At 34.6% G+C, this 16,839-nt stretch overlaps 5 protein-coding genes across 6 annotated transcripts in view; 1 reads left to right on the top strand and 4 right to left on the bottom strand.

The window, feature by feature from the left end:
- Positions 1–375: 375 nt before the first annotated feature.
- LOC149735544 (E3 ubiquitin-protein ligase RNF123-like) lies at positions 376–4,027 on the bottom strand. Its single transcript, XM_089878598.1, has 5 exons — positions 3,860–4,027; positions 2,690–2,862; positions 2,078–2,169; positions 1,574–1,662; positions 376–1,236 (listed from the first exon to the last, which is right to left on the bottom strand). Exons 3-5 carry the CDS (start codon positions 2,156–2,158, stop codon positions 1,089–1,091), a joined length of 318 nt encoding a protein of 105 aa, XP_089734724.1. The 5' UTR covers positions 2,159–2,169; positions 2,690–2,862; positions 3,860–4,027; the 3' UTR covers positions 376–1,088.
- Positions 4,028–4,743: 716 nt separating this feature from the next.
- Positions 4,744–16,839, bottom strand: part of LOC149735540 (E3 ubiquitin-protein ligase RNF123-like) — a 29,720-nt gene continuing 17,624 nt past the window's right edge. For both annotated transcript variants that reach the window (XM_089878577.1, XM_089878578.1), the window contains exons 27-37: positions 16,567–16,654; positions 16,267–16,360; positions 15,945–16,020; positions 15,648–15,787; positions 14,989–15,207; positions 14,746–14,821; positions 14,315–14,399; positions 7,337–7,509; positions 6,531–6,622; positions 6,028–6,116; positions 4,744–5,605 (exon numbers count right to left, since the gene is read on the bottom strand). In XM_089878577.1, coding sequence (XP_089734703.1) covers positions 5,458–5,605; positions 6,028–6,116; positions 6,531–6,622; positions 7,337–7,509; positions 14,315–14,399; positions 14,746–14,821; positions 14,989–15,207; positions 15,648–15,787; positions 15,945–16,020; positions 16,267–16,360; positions 16,567–16,654 — 1,280 coding nt within the window. In that variant the 3' untranslated portion in view covers positions 4,744–5,457. The remainder of the gene's footprint in view (positions 5,606–6,027; positions 6,117–6,530; positions 6,623–7,336; positions 7,510–14,314; positions 14,400–14,745; positions 14,822–14,988; positions 15,208–15,647; positions 15,788–15,944; positions 16,021–16,266; positions 16,361–16,566; positions 16,655–16,839) is intronic.
- LOC149735543 (uncharacterized) lies at positions 8,299–9,727 on the top strand. Its single transcript, XM_089878593.1, has 2 exons — positions 8,299–8,624; positions 9,210–9,727. The coding sequence occupies exons 1-2, from the start codon at positions 8,557–8,559 to the stop codon at positions 9,652–9,654; spliced, it is 513 nt and encodes a 170-aa protein (XP_089734719.1). The 5' UTR covers positions 8,299–8,556; the 3' UTR covers positions 9,655–9,727.
- Positions 9,652–10,774, bottom strand: LOC149735542 (microsomal glutathione S-transferase 1-like). Its single transcript, XM_089878596.1, has 3 exons — positions 10,528–10,774; positions 10,349–10,459; positions 9,652–10,115 (listed from the first exon to the last, which is right to left on the bottom strand). Exons 1-3 carry the CDS (start codon positions 10,729–10,731, stop codon positions 9,978–9,980), a joined length of 453 nt encoding a protein of 150 aa, XP_089734722.1. The 5' UTR covers positions 10,732–10,774; the 3' UTR covers positions 9,652–9,977.
- On the bottom strand, positions 11,467–12,989 carry LOC149735541 (microsomal glutathione S-transferase 1-like). The gene is made up of 3 exons (XM_089878595.1): positions 12,179–12,989; positions 11,915–12,025; positions 11,467–11,838 (listed from the first exon to the last, which is right to left on the bottom strand). Exons 1-3 carry the CDS (start codon positions 12,386–12,388, stop codon positions 11,701–11,703), a joined length of 459 nt encoding a protein of 152 aa, XP_089734721.1. The 5' UTR covers positions 12,389–12,989; the 3' UTR covers positions 11,467–11,700.

Below are 16,839 nucleotides of genomic sequence, written 5' to 3'. Positions count from 1 at the left end.
ATGTGTCCGACTGCAAGCCCTTTATACTACAATAGTCATATTTCTATATGTAACACGTAACGCCAATTGTTTCAAAAACTACCTGAATATAAGGTCCCATTCGGGGTCTGAAATCGTTATATAGTAGGTTGGGGGAAGATGGGGCGTCTTTTCATTCTACTGTCTTGTCGCGTTTGGTAGTAAACAAAGAAAAGTCAAAGAAATATAAAACCGTATCCTCACGACTCCTACAGACCGTTGTTAAAAGTTTAAAACACGGTCAGGATATTTAAATAACACGTACTAAAAGTGTCCCATCTCCTCCACCCTAATACAGATATTTCTGCAAATCTACATACGTAACTTTTTTAACTCTTCCCTTTAAAACACGAGATATTCGTATATAGGAGAAATTTATTGAAAAGCTTACCAAGCGACAAAGAGTTGTTGGCGGGTAAAATGTAACCGCGTATTGAGCGATTTTGTCTCAGGAAATTTCATTGCGAAAATCGCACGACTTTCCAGTTGTTTTAGTTAGAGAACTCTTTTGCGCAGTAAAGTAATTTAAGCAATGGATTCAGCTCGAATTTCATAACAAAAAAGTTCAACTGCGTATTGCCTATTTCAGTTTAAAACTAAAAGTTTTAGCAAAACAGGCACAGTGATATGGTGCTTATTACAATTAAACCTGCATATTTTAAATGCAAACACAAATACGGCCTTCAAGAAGGCATTTACAGCAACGTCTTCAAGTAGCTTAGGTTTTATCAGTGCGTTAACAAACACTGCAAAATCACCAAAGTTTAGAACTGAATGTTCTGATTTTAAAAGGACTTTTTTCTATATGAGTTGATAACGGTAGTTTTAAGCTCCGTACTTAAAACAACTTGAATTTCGTTAAAAAAAGTGACAAATTTCATTTAAATAGTTGAAACGAAGGACTATACAAGTGATCATCTGTCGAGATAAAATTACTTATAACAAACAAAATGTGCAGTGACCATTTAGGAAGAGTAGGGAACAATAGCTTTTAAAACAGACAGACAAACAAAACAAGCAAGCAAGTGTGCCTATAAGGCTTGCAAAATCGTTTGTAAATGTTTACTCCCCTACAGCTTTGTAGAAGTTGACGCAGTGGCGCCGTCAAGCGGAAGAGTACCAGCATCGGCAGCTGCCGGTATATCATAAAAACATTCTACAGTTTCCTTACAGAAAAAACATTCTCCACCACTCATCAAGCGGAACTTGATGCACATTCTGTGACAAAAACAATTTTTATTGATTTATACGTACACTTATTGCTTTATAGGAATAATTTTGAACTAATTAAACAGAAAATCGAAAAAAGAAATCGTTAGTCTGCTAGCGATCACGTTTTTCGATTTTCTGTTTAATTAGTTCAAAATTATTCTTATATAAACAATTAATTTTTTAACAGATGTGTGTTTTAACGACTGTGAAGAGTGATTTTTTTTTAGTTTTTTCCTAATTTTCGCTACCGTAACCGAGTGTACAAGAAAAAGTTGTTATTATGAATAAATGAATGTAACTTGCTTTATACTCGCGTGGCCGTAAAACGACGACAACAAAATACCTGCACGATGTATGCTTGCACGGATGAAAAGCAACATTTGCTTCATTTGCATAACATATTGTACACAAACTGTCTTCGTCCATCGGTTCCTGTATAGGTAAGGGGGCGGTTTATATATATATAATTCTGTGGGGTAAGATGGATACCGTTAGCACATAATATCTCATACTTCCCGATCGTGTTTTAAAACTTTAACAACGATTGTAAGGATGTTGGATACTAAATTGAAAGTCACTTTTTTGTTTTACCATGGCGGAGCAACGACAGTAGTTACAACACTGATGTTTAAGGTGTTTTACTTTATACAACTCGTTTTTTTCGGAATATTGGACAACCCATTTAGTGACCACTAAGTTCAGGCAATCAAGCTTAACAGTCCTAGTCAAAGAAATAAGCGCCCTAAGTAGAAGCAGCATCGAGCATCGAACATGGTATCCCTAGGTTACAATGCAAGCGTTAAACTATTTAGGCGCCAATTAACAAAGAAAATCCATAGGTAAATACCTCAGTAGATTCTTCAGCAGCTTTCGTTGCATGTCTTAAGTTAATTATGACATCACGAAGTGTATCTACTTCACCGTCCATTAATTCTTCATCTGAATTCAAATAAACGACGGTTAGCAATTAGATGAGTAAAAAAACATGATATTACGCGCTAAATAAAATTTCATGCGTGGTACTAGCGTTCCATATACAGAGAGAATTATGTTTATAATTAGCAATGACGTTACACGGACAGAACGATCTTCCACGTATGCTGTAATGTTCCAACGACCATTACATGGCAAAAATTAGGTCACAAGTTAAAGGCTTGCAGATATAATATTGCATAATTCATATGTATAGTCCTGTTTGGTAAAATGGAATACTGTTAGTGCGCAAAAGCCATATTTTCTGACGGTGTTTTTAACAATTAGAAATGCTCCTTTAGGGTCGCGGGTCACAGTTATATCATAGAATACTAACTCCGTAACTTATAGTATTCTATAGTTATATAACTCTGCAAATATTTTTGTTTACCATTAAATGAGACGAGAAAATATAATGAAAAGATGTCCCATCTTACCCTTTCCTACTATAAATACGAAAATCTGACGAAAAGTGTATATATCTTACATTCTTGTAATGATACGAATTTTCTTTCTTTGACTCTGCTGTAAGCAACGGTGGGACCTCTGGCCTCTGACGTCACCTCAACTTCGGATTTTCCTGTTATGTTTAAAAGGAACTCGACGGACGTTATACTGAAACCTGGGTCGCTTATCAACGCTTGTGTTGCTCGTTTAGACCTGGAAAAAATTAATGTGGTTTAAATAATGTATAAATTGTATGAATGAATGATACTTATTTATTCTGCCGTGGCGGGGAGAACAGTCGTTATAAAAAGAGTGTCCTGTTTCATACTATGTGATCGCTTACGAGTTACCACATATTGTATGAATGAATGATACTTATTTATTCTGGTGGGTGATGTTTGTTTTTTGTAATACATGTTTGACAATTTATTTTAGAACTAATTTTAGATAAACCAGAATGTACCATTGGGTTGGAACAATTGTTATTGTGTGTCTTACTCTACTAATAAATACGAGTTGGAATTGTAGAGGTAACTTAAAATATAATAAATGCTAAATGGTTATATGAATTTATGTTAAAATGCTGTCATTTTAAATTCAACCCAATATCGATAGTTTTTGCTTTAGTTACATAAACGGAAACACAAACGAGTTTTAAAAATCAATTGATTCGCAACAATGTTTTAACCACAAGTTACAATATTTGCCTTTGTATCAAACTTTTCTGGTAAAACTTTTTAGAGTTCTTTCAAATTACTTTTATGGGTGTAATGTTTACATTCGCTTATATTTGTAAAAATGTGTAAGTGTGGATGTGAATAAACATAACATGAAAGACTAGTGATATTATTGTATACAACCTAGCTCAAGATACCGTCATTTTGACACTGCCCATAAGCTTTTAATTGATTGATTAGGGTCATTTACCATCACCTCTCGTGTTAAGTAGAATGCATAGGCGTCGTGGTCTAACAAACTCAAGATTATAGGAAGAAAACACATGAATATTGATAATGTCGATCGATCAACGCTAAAATCGCTACCGCATAACCAATTCATAAATGTATCAGAATAGGGTTATAATAACTACGATTTTTCCCAATATGAAACAGTTTTAGCAGTAATTAAAGAAACCTTTGGTAATCATTTTTGTTAATAAATACGCAATATATTATGTCATACAGTAACAATAAACAATATCAACGCTCACCTGGTTGACTTGAATACGACTTGTTGTTGCAAAGTTTACGGAAGTATTAATCAAAACTTAAGTTACTGACAATTGCCCTTCACTGAGGACGAACTAGTAGCCAGTGAAGTAACTTCTCTCATGAGTGACCTCAAATACGAAACGCCTTTTTTCGTTTTCATCACCTTTGCTTACGTAATGCTGTCGAACTACTATAATGAAATATAGATCCCTCTCTTGCGCCAGCTTACGATAAACATAGTTAGGCTATGAACCAACGTAATGTTTTACAAAAACTGGCTCAGTGTTCTGTTGTGATATTATTAACAATACAGCCTATATTTCTCGGTGTAGTTAGTTGGATCTCGTGTTGAGTTTACCATAATCGGTTAGTTAAAGCGATTTTGCACTCATAGGAAAATGGGGAAACACACAATAATACCATACGGTTCCGTGCCAATAGGAATGCCAGGCCCCAGCTTTATTATTAGGAACACAATTCATTTGAATTTAGAATTTGTCGTTCTAATATGTGTCCGACTGCAAGCCCTTTATACTACAATAGTCATATTTCTATATGTAACACGTAACGCCAATTGTTTCAAAAACTACCTGAATTTAAGGTCCCATTCGGGGTCTGAAATCGTTATATAGTAGGTTGGGGGAAGATGGGGCGTCTTTTCATTCTACTGTCTTGTCGCGTTTGGTAGTAAACAAAGAAAAGTCAAAGAATTATAAAACCGTATCCTCACGACTCCTACAGACCGTTGTTAAAAGTTTAAAACACGGTCAGGATATTTAAATAACACGTACTAAAATTGTCCCATCTCCTCCACCATAATACAGATATTTCTGCAAATCTACATACGTAACTTTTTTAACTCTTCCCTTTAAAACACGAGATATTCGTATATAGGAGAAATTTATTGAAAAGCTTACCAAGCGACAAAGAGTTGTTGGCGGGTAAAATGTAACCGCGTATTGAGCGATTTTGTCTCAGGAAATTTCATTGCGAAAATCGCACGACTTCCCAGTTGTTTTAGTTAGAGAACTCTTTTGCGCAGTAAAGTAATTTAAGCAATGGATTCAGCTCGAATTTCATAACAAAAAAGTTCAACTGCGTATTGCCTATTTCAGTTTAAAACTAAAAGTTTTAGCAAAACAGGCACAGTGATATGGTGCTTATTACAATTAAACCTGCATATTTTAAATGCAAACACAAATACGGCCTTCAAGAAGGCATTTACAGCAACGTCTTCAAGTAGCTTAGGTTTTATCAGTGCGTTAACAAACACTGCAAAATCACCAAAGTTTAGAACTGAATGTTCTGATTTTAAAAGGACTTTTTTTCTATATGAGTTGATAACGGTAGTTTTAAGCTCCGTACTTAAAACAACTTGAATTTCGTTAAAAAAAGTGACAAATTTCATTTAAATAGTTGAAACGAAGGACTATACAAGTGATCATCTGTCAAGATAAAATTACTTATAACAAACGAAATGTGCAGTGACCATTTAGGAAGAGTAGGGAACAATAGCTTTTAAAACAGACAGACAAACAAAACAAGCAAGCAAGTGTGCCTATAAGGCTTGCAAAATCGTTTGTAAATGTTTACTCCCCTACAGCTTTGTAGAAGTTGACGCAGTGGCGCCGTCAAGCGGAAGAGTACCAGCATCGGCAGCTGCCGGTATATCATAAAAACATTCTACAGTTTCCTTACAGAAAAAACATTCTCCACCACTCATCAAGCGGAACTTGATGCACATTCTGTGACAAAAACAATTTTTAGGGATTTATACGTACACTTATTGCTTTATAAGAATAATTTTGAACTAATTAAACAGAAAATCGAAAAAAGAAATCGTTAGTCTGCTAGCGATCACGTTTTTCGATTTTCTGTTTAATTAGTTCAAAATTATTCTTATATAAACAATTAATTTTTTAACAGATGTGTGTTTTAACGACTGTGAAGAGTGATTTTTTTTTCGTTTTTTCCTAATTTTCGCTACCGTAACCGAGTGTACAAGAAAAAGTTGTTATTATGAATAAATGAATGTAACTTGCTTTATACTCGCGTGGCCGTAAAACGACAGCCGTTAAACAGGGGTGTTCTGTTTCATACACCTTGTGCCAGCTCACGAGTTACAATGAATTTTACTTTGTGGGTGATTTATGATAAAACAAAATACCTGCACGATGTATGCTTGCACGGATGAAAAGCAACATTTGCTTCATTTGCATAACATATTGTACACAAACTGTCTTCGTCCATCGGTTCCTGTATAGGTAAGGGGGCGGTTTATATATATATAATTCTGTGGGGTAAGATGGATACCGTTAGCACATAATATCTCATACTTCCTGATCGTGTTTTAAAAATTTAACAACGATTGTAAGGATGTTGGATACTAAATTGAAAGTCACTTTTTTGTTTTACCATGGCGGAGCAACGACAGTAGTTACAACACTGATGTTTAAGGTGTTTTACTTTATACAACTCGTTTTTTCGGAATATTGGACAACCCATTTAGTGACCACTAAGTTCAGGCAATCAAGCTTAACAGTCCTAGTCAAAGAAATAAGCGCCCTAAGTAGAAGCAGCATCGAGCATCGAACATGGTATCCCTAGGTTACAATGCAAGCGTTAAACTATTTAGGCGCCAATTAACAAAGAAAATCCATAGGTAAATACCTCAGTAGATTCTTCAGCAGCTTTCGTTGCATGTCTTAAGTTAATTATGACATCACGAAGTGTATCTACTTCACCGTCCATTAATTCTTCATCTGAATTCAAATAAACGACGGTTAGCAATTAGATGAGTAAAAAAACATGATATTACGCGTTAAATAAAATTTCATGCGTGGTACTAGCGTTCCATATACAGAGAGAATTATGTTTATAATTAGCAATGACGTTACACGGACAGAACGATCTTCCACGTATGCTGTAATGTTCCAACGACCATTACATGGCAAAAATTAGGTCACAAGTTAAAGGCTTGCAGATATAATATTGCATAATTCATATGTATAGTCCTGTTTGGTAAAATGGAATACTGTTAGTGTGCAAAAGCCATATTTTCTGACGGTGTTTTTAACAATTAGAAATGTTCCTTTAGGGTCGCGGGGCTACGGTTATATCATAGAATAATAACTGCGTATAAGTTAGTATTCTATAGTTATATAACTCTGCAAATATTTTTATTTACTATTAAATGAGACGAGAAAATATAATGAAAAGATGTCCCATCTTACCCTTTCCTACTATAAATACGGAAATCTGACGAAAAGTATATATAGTAGGGTGGGGGAAGATGGGACACCTTTTCATTCTATTTTCTCGTCACATTTAGTAGTAAACAAAGAGAATTAAAAGAATTAATAAACCATATGCTCATGACTCCGAAAGACCGTTATTAATTGTTTAAAACACGATCAGGATATTTGGATATCATGTACTAAAGGTGTCCCATCTTCCCCCATCCTACTATATCTTACATTCTTGTAATGATACGAATTTTCTTTCTTTGACTCTGCTGTAAGCAACGGTGGGACCTCTGGCCTCTGACGTCACCTCAACTTCGGATTTTCCTGTTATGTTTAAAAGGAACTCGACGGACGTTATACTGAAACCTGGGTCGCTTATCAACGCTTGTGTTGCTCGTTTAGACCTGGGAAAAATTAATGTGGTTCATAATGTATAAATTGTATGAATGAAGATACTTATTTATTCTGCCGTGGCGGGAACAACAGTCGTTATAAAAAGAGTGTCCTGTTTCATACTATGTGATCGCTTACGAGTTACCACATATTGTATGAATGAATGAATGATACTTATTTATTCTGGTGGGCGATGTTTGTTTTTTTGTAATACATGTTTGACAATTTATTTTAGAATTAATTTTAGATAAACCAGAATGTACCATTGGGTTGGAACAATTGTTATTGTGTGTCTTGCTCTACTAATAAATGCGGAGTTGGAATTGTAGAGGTAACTTAAAATATAATAAATGCTAAATGGTTATATGAATTTAGGTTAAAATGCTGTCATTTTAATTTCAACCCAATATCGATAGTTTTTGCTTTAGTTACATAAACGGAAACACAGACGAGTTTTAAAAATCAATTGATTCGCAACAATGTTTTAACCACAAGTTACAATATTTGCCTTTGTATCAAACTTTTCTGGTAAAACTTTTTAGAGTTCTTTCAAATTACTTTTATGGGTGTAATGTTTACATTCGCTTATATTTGTAAAAATGTGTAAGTGTGGATGTGAATAAACATAACAGAAAAGCTAGTGATATTATTGTATATAACCTAGCTCAAAATACCGTCATTTTGACACTGCCCATAAGCTTTTAATTGATTGATTAGGGTCATTTACCATCACCTCTCGTGTTAAGTAGGATGCATAGGCGTCGTGGTCTAACAAACTCAAGATTATAGGAAGAAAACACATGAATATTGATAATGTCGATCGATCAACGCTAAAATCGCTACCGCAGTTTTTGCTTAAGAACCTAAGACCTGGTCGAAACAGCTGAGGTTACGCTGTAGGTGGACTAGAGGCAAGAACACGCTTGTTGCTGTGGCTTGTTAAACGATAAGCCTGGCCTGTCGTCGGCTAATTAGTTTCTGGAGTCCTTTAAGAATTCACTAACAAGAGAAGCTGGGAGGTTAAGTGGGTAAAGAATTGATTGAATTTAAGTTTTACAATGTCTTTTAGAAGTTCTACACCAAGTACGAATTTAACTGTATTGAATTCGACGCAGCATGAAATTAGGTAAGTTGTTGTTTATATAGTAGAGCGGGGAAAGATGGGACACCTTTTAATATTTTTTCCTCGTCCTATTTGGTAGAAAAACAAAGAATAGTCAAAGAACTGTAAAACCGTATCTTCTCGACCGTTATTTACTGTTAAAAAAGATTAGGATATTTGGACATTATGTTCTAAAGGTGTTCCGTATTACCCCACAGTACTATAAGTTAAGTTATATAGTTTATGACAGCTTCGGTTAAGAGGTTTAGAAGAATTGAATTGAAAGTTGTGTGATAGTTTGTAGGTTTGAAACGCCAAATATTTATTTTTGGTTTCTTTATGACTGTTTGCGGTATTGTAAAATGCAAAGTAAACGATATCCGTTATGTGGATAGCTGTGAGATAATACGAAGCATTGTATAAAATAATTTTAAAATCGTTGTAAATTTAGGTTTAATATGGTAACCAGAAATTTTAGGCTCCGCAAAGTGCCTTGTAAGAAGTTATTATATTACCACATTATATTTTTTTTATAGTTTTTATACGCTTTGACACGCCATGAAACCTCAGATTTTGGTTCAGAGTTTACCCATAAGCGTTATTTTACAGGAACTCAACAGATGAAAATACAGCGACACAAAACCCGACAACAGTTCATGATCATTTTGAACAACACCTTATCCACCCCGGGATAACAGTGCTTATCGCATCGTGTATTATGGTATTGGCTTTGCTGGTTTACATGCAGTTACGTGGGATAATGTGGCGCAGAATGACTGGCCCAAAACCGTTCACACCTCAGCAAATTTCAAAGGCTGTACTCGAACAGATTGAACGAGAAATTAAACTGATCGAAAGCAAGCCCCGAAAAACAAGATCAGGAAATTTCGTGTTTACAGACGTTCATGCCGATTCATCCAAAATAATAGACGGTACATTAGCTTTTTCTTCCAAGGATAGTTTCGTCAAAGACGGCGTCGAGTCAGCACAAAGAAAGCAAGAAACAGAAGTATTTATGCCAATGTCACTTCTAGCACCACCAACTGAAAAGTGATTCGAATTTTACAATGTTTATTTTTCTCGATTATACAGCGAATAAAGATGGATTTAAAAATCTAAAAACGAAAGTGTTTTTTTACCATATGTTTCATGTTGTTCCAGTTTTGACAGGTTTGAATCGATATAATACGATGTTTGTAATGGAATAGTAATATGTGGGCTAGTCGGAAACAACAAAATACAAACGTATTGTATCTCCACAATAGCATGACATACATTTAATTACATAGCACTTTGTAATAAAAAGTCAATTAAATCCATTTGTAGCAGTTGGAAAATCAATTTCATAAATTTGTAATTTCCGTTTTTGCATAAAAATTAATAGAGTGCAGCCAGGGTGCGGAATGCCATTGATAGAGTAGCCATATATCCTGACATACAGAATACGAATCTAGATGGCTGTGGAATTGGAATCAAGTAACAGAAAGTATGGGCAATCCTCGAGCCGGTGAAGAGCTGAAAAATAACCTCCATTTTTATTGATTGTTATAGGAATTCATGTAAATTTGCTAAAACAACAATTATAGTTAGTTTTTTATGAACTGTATAGCGTTGCGGTGCTTATCGTGTAAACACTGAGAGTTCTTTGTTTTGCACGTTCTAATAATAGACAGTACATACACGAAGTTCTTATACAGCACACAAAAGACCAACGCTTACAGTTCTAAATGCACAAAGTTTAACACTACCTGGAAATGAAATATAGCAGTTTCTACGGCAGGATCTGTCAGTATATAAGCAAAACCAATGATAACAAACGGAATAATATTTTCAATATCGTTTAAGTGGCAACGTCGAACCTAGAATTGGAAATAATTAAACAACAACAAACGATAAATGAAGCTTTTTAACGAAGCACACTACATACCCTTTCGACTGAAGCATTTGTAACTGTTGCAAGTTTGCCTTTTACGGATGAACCAAACGCTTTTGTATCTTCTTCATTTACAAATGCTTTATTGCGAATTCGATGCATTACACAGATAATCGACATTATCATCATTTTCAACACAACTATTACTGTGTACCAAGCAAAGCTGGCAAGAAGCTCGTTTTTCAAACTAAGTTCCATGGCAAAGCAGTAACAATCGTCTACTTTTCACTAAAAATCCAAAGCCAATTTGTTAAACTACGAAACATCTTATTCTTAACTAAGCTTTCCATTTAACTCTATTCTGTTATATTTGACGCATCTAACTTGTACCGTACAGTAATTAACGTGTATGACTCTTGTCATACACATAATACAGACTACACACAAGTTGCCATGCCTCAATAATGCTGTACGTCGAATCTGTTAATACACTTGCTCAACACTTATTTGCAGAGCGGTTAACTGAACTAAAGTTAACACAGAGCGCTTCTATTCCCGTGACAAACTTTGTTACGCTTCGCTGGCTTCTGGATATGTAAGCAAAACCCGTCGGCTATCAGGTAACAGAAACACACGGTATAATGCCGGATAGTTCAAACACTAGAACCTGGTTAAGCCAATTACCCGCCGCAATTTGTGGAATATATGGTATGTGATTTGTTTTTTTTGACGATAGTAAAAAGCAATAGCTCATTGTGGCTACGGGCTTCTGGTATACATATTATAATAAAATCTATTTATTTCGATATGATTTAAGCCAAGTTTTTTAGTGAAAATATAAAGTCATGATAATTAATTTGGTAAATAGCTGGAGGATTGCTGGGCAAAGTGGAAAAATCCAATTGAGCTGTAGGTGTAGCCTAATTGTTAAGCCCACATAATTATTTGGATTTGTTTGAATGATATAAATCTACGAGAAAAGTAAACAGAATGTTTTCTATGCGATATTGTATTTAATAATTGTTCGCACGACAATAACATATGGATGCATTTCTACACTAAATACCTTCTTAATTTTTCGTAGCACAACATTTTGTAAAAAGTGCACATTTCTTATTTGTTCTTTTTTTGGTGTAAAAACTGCACCCTTTTTATATGTGTCAAAATTGCTGTTTTGCTTCAATTAAACACGATAACATGGTTCGGACGTGTAAGAGAGGTTTCAGTTTAATAAACAGCAGAGATGGTGCGGTACAACATGGAGATAGTTGTTGCAAATCCCAAAAAGAAACCTACACCCCTGGACGGTGATCGTAGCTTGCATATGTAAGCCACTGAGTGTAAAACACGAGCCCAGAAAAAGATCTGTAATGTATAGGTACGTTGAAGGCGCGTAATTCAAACAAGAAACCTCCACTTCGTTAATGTGTTACGGTGTTACCTTGAAATGTAAGATAGCAGAATCTGCCGGTGGGTTCGTAGATACGTAGAGTAAACCAAGTAGAACAAACGGTACGACGTTTTCCAAGTCGTTCAGATGCGCCTTTCGTGACTACATAAGGTGAATTGTTACGTCACAATAAAAATTTTGAAAACTTGCAACTAGGACAATTTTGAACTGAAAGATTTGCAAATACTATACAATACTTTGTAGTTTACATTTAAAATCTCGGATTTCCTAATTTAAACCAAACTGCACACACACCCTTTCAACATCATCATTTGGAACCAACATTTTCTTCATCTTTTCCGGATCTTTGGTCATCATTCTCGTGTCTTCTTCCGTTGGCATTGCTCCTTTGGTGATGCGGTGGTATGCAGTAACCATGGACATTGCTGCTGTCTTTGCAAGGCATAACCCGCCGTAGAAAACTAACCCAGAAAAAGCCTCGTTTTCCAATGTAAAAGCTGACATTTTATGTAGCTACGTTCTAGTATACAAAAAAGAGACGTATTTGAAACAGATTTTACTAAATTTCGTCCTATAAAATCTAAACCACCTCAAACCACAGCTACCGGTACCTTTATATGGTACAACAGACCGTACGTGACTAGCAACACTTTAGCCTGTGCGTCCCACTCAAACCTTGCTCAAACAAAGTTCTATTTGGTCCTACCACTCTGCTAATAATCAACCTACTGTTTCTGAGCAGCATTCATTGGTTACACAGTCTTCTCACTACAATGCTTGCTATTTAAGCAGAACGTCCAACAGTAAAGTAGTAGACTAGTAGAGCATGACCATTGAAACTGACGGCGAATAGAGAGAATAAAAAAACAACTAAATTGGCTTCATTTGAAACTTTGAATAGGAACTCTAATTTCTTCTTACGGCATTCCCACAACGTATTATCAATTTATAAGACAGAGCAAACACAAGAAAAAAGTATTTTAGAAGCACACATTAGCAACTGTGGCGCAATAGTAAACCAAAAAGATACTCTAAATACTTTCGATAAAAATGCCATGTCATTGTTGCCGGTGACGCCACACCGCACACGTCATCTCAGGTTGCGCATTGTTGGGCAAGCCTCAGGTGTTGGTACATTTAATCGCATATTGCCATAAATGTCTCGCGAATTTGACCGGAAGCTTTAATATTTAATAATCAGTGAAACATTACCTGTTCTTACGTTAGAATTGCATCCATTGATTATTTAATGTATTGTCAGGTATTTTTAATAAATATTCCTAAAATAACTGCCGGATATATGCGTCATGGTGAGTAAGCCATGATACGTGTATATTTATATGTAGGCCTATCTGTTTTTACTCACGGCGTCTTTTAACGACCGCGGTTTTCCTGGTAACTTTAGTCTCTTTATTTTAATTAATTTTATCTTCGTTCGTGAGATTAAAGAGAACAACATTTTGTTTCTGAAAAAACTACCTACTTTACGTATTACGTGATATCATGAAAACAATTATGTTACGTTAAAAGATTGAGCCGTCTTTTAAGTCGATCTTAAAGCAGTTGCTCTTTTTTTAACGAGACCCTTTTTCGGGGTTGTATATTGTCACCTGTCAACCGTTTTGACATATTACAGTGTAAGAGGGGGGCTGACGGTGAATTTCCATTATTCATGATGGGCATAATTAACACAAGGCCAGGGCTTGCAGGTGAAATTAAAGTAGGTCATTGATTTTTCAATAACTTGATCGAAACACAGCTAAAAAGGATCATCTAGTGTGGAGATAGTATCAATTATAAAGATAGTATTGCTTACTACACTGCGTGAGTACGTGACTATTACACGTATGGTTAATACGAATCAAATTGAATGCGTAATGAGATTAGCTTCAGGGCTATTGGCCATCGGGGAATCGAACTATTTTGATAATTTTTTTGAATATAAGTTTATAGGAGTTTGGTTTATTGTTTATGAAGAGACTCTTTTAGAGCAAAACGATTGGTTTAAACTGTGGAAGATACACCTAGAGGCAAGAATAGAGGCATTTCCTAAGTAGCCGCAAAAACGGGATTCGTAGCGATCAACGTGTCGCTATTATTTTGTTACGAATTTATAGCAGACTTGGTTGCGTAGTACGAGTATTTGAAAAAGCAGAACTATAAACGATACATGGCCCAAATTGATGTTTAATAATGTTAAATAGTCTTAAATAAGTCTAGTTTATTGTATTACACGCAGACACGTTTAACATTATCTCTTGCCAAACCTGGCTTAAACCTTAAGACATATGGGTGCCCGACCTCACCCAAATAGAATAGAATGTGGGTTATTGAATCAGCATTAGGAATTTAACATTTTAACGCTAGTTTTTTTTTAACCAAGCCTTCTTACATTCCCTATAATTATGTAGCCAAACATATACAACTCACATAGCAGGATCATCATGTTTTAACATCCGTAGTAGAATTCCAGCAGTTGACGTCATCAAAGGGTAATGTTGTACACTGCTTAATCCTGTTTATTTAAAAAATAAAATTACAATTTTTCATTAATAATCAAAACATAAACTGTGTTATATGTGCTTTATAGCAAAGTGGTTAACTCAATACTAGAGGATTTGTGGTTTAAGACTTGACGCTGCCATTACTGTGGGCGTGTCTGTCCTTTGGTAGGCCACTTGGTCAATACTTGACTAAATTGCCAGACTTCAAGACTTTCTAAGCATTGGGATGTTGTTAGTTTATGTAGAAAAAAACAAAAAAAACATATACAGACATATACATATGTCAAAAACATAAATATACACATTTTCGCCTAAAATCAATATTAAGATGGTAGTTAAAGAGATATTTCTCCTTACCTGGTTGTCTTCCTGACACAATTTTATCAAATAGATTTTTACGTGTAGTTACTCTGCTTAGTATCTGGTTGACACACTGAAATTTAAAAAATACATATTAAATATAAAACAAACATTATATAATGAAAGAAATGAAAACATCATTACTTAATGGAAAATATTAACAAAAAGGAAGATAAAAAACAAAACAAACATTAATTAAATAAAAAGCTTTAAAATGAATAAAAAAGAACACTAAATCACCTGCACCAGCGCAGTTAACAAAATCTCGGCCGTGTCATTTTTCTCCCAGTCGAGAAAAACGTTTGGAGCAACAGCAATTGTGAGTTCAAGCACCCGCATGAGGGAGACAGAGAGTTCAAACAACATATCAACGATACGAAGTTGACGTAATGCTTGTGCATCAAGTGATGCAAGGAGACCTGTCGCATTATTCCATTCCCGTGCATTTTGTTGCTGGACCTACAACATGAGTGTTTTGTTTCATACCCTTGTGCTGCTTACGAGTTACTAGTCATGTGCCTATATGTAAATTTGTAAGTGATTTTTTATTTTTTTGCTGACAGTTTATTGTTGGACCTACATATGTTGTGAATTAATAAATAGATGAATGGATGAATGTAGCATATTTATCGCATGGTGGGGCACTGACAGTTATAAGATAGGTGTTCTGTTTCATTACCCTTGTGTCCGATTAGACTCTTTGGAGTTACCACATAAGCAAACTTTTTTGAGTAATATTTATATTTTTTTGACTGACAATTTAGATAACCCATAAGGTCGCTGAGTTAAAGCAATTACTGGTAATTGAAAAGACATATCCCCACTGTGTTAGCCATTATTATTACATCCATGGCTCAGCTACCACACAGGGAAAGTGAAGTTATATGCATATTGCATACCTCTTGTAGTTGACCAATGAACTCGGAGAAACTCCAATTCAAATGTTCAAGGATACTGTGGACAAATTTTCCCGCCAAAACCGGCTCGGCCAATAGCAGCTCTTGTACACAAGCAAGCAGTTGTTTTGGGACATATGGATCTGGAAATTAAATTCAAATATTTATAAAAAATAAACAACTAAAAATTCAAAAACACATAAATTCACTTGACCTGTTTGCAGCATTAAAAAAACAAACACTATTTATAAATTACAATTAATAGACATTGGACAACATAGCTAGAAGTGTACTACTTACCGTGTTCTCTGTTTAAAAGTTTCTTCACTTTAGTCATATACGGTGGGTGATCATATCGCATGGCAAATCCACTGCCCTGTTTGAAAAAAGTACGTAAAAAAAAATATAAATATATGGCCTTCTTAAGCAAATTATGTTTTATCTGACAAACTAGTTAATCCATGAAATAGTAATTTCCAAAAAGTGGTTTTAACTTTTTTAAATATAATAAATATTTTGCTACTAGTTTCAGCATTTTTTATGTTAATTAAAGAATACAAATTTTGTAATTTTTTTTTAATCCTTTCCCATTTAAAACCACACAAGTTGTAAACCCACTTACCCTCCATAGAGTAGCGAGTATCCGATGTCCGACACTTGTCCATGGTTTGTCTTCATCATATGCATATAACATGTTACGTACAAACGAATGTAAACTGTAGAATAAACATGATATATTAATCTGTAATATATTTAAAGATTTCTAAACCAATGTATTATATAAAATTACTAAATAATTTCAAACAAAAACAATTTTTTAATTTTTTTTAAATAAAAAAGATAACTTTTATTACAGTATATATTAGGAACTATTGTTAAATATACTTGGTTTAAAAAAGAGGTTTCAATTTATTAAACATACTTTGCAGTTGGCATATCCTCAATTGCTTGTAATTGCAGTGGGTAGGTAATGAATGTGGTGATTGTATTTGCTAGCATGGTTTTCACATCTGAGAACAAGAAGCATAATGTTTAATATGAACATTGAAAAATATTAGTATATTAAAATAATAACTTTTTGATATCAACAATCTAAAAAATTGTAAAAATTCCCCAAAATAATGGCCTACAAAGTTACATACTTGGTAACTCATAAGCAGGCACAAGGTGTATAAAATAAAACACCAGTGTTACA

Source organism: Ciona robusta, chromosome 5 (genome assembly GCF_009617815.1).
Source record: "Ciona robusta chromosome 5, ASM961781v2".
In the NCBI taxonomy this organism is placed as follows: domain Eukaryota; kingdom Metazoa; phylum Chordata; class Ascidiacea; order Phlebobranchia; family Cionidae; genus Ciona; species Ciona robusta.
The sequence above is the reverse complement of the archived record's forward strand: the minus strand, read 5'-3'. Positions and strand labels throughout refer to the sequence as shown.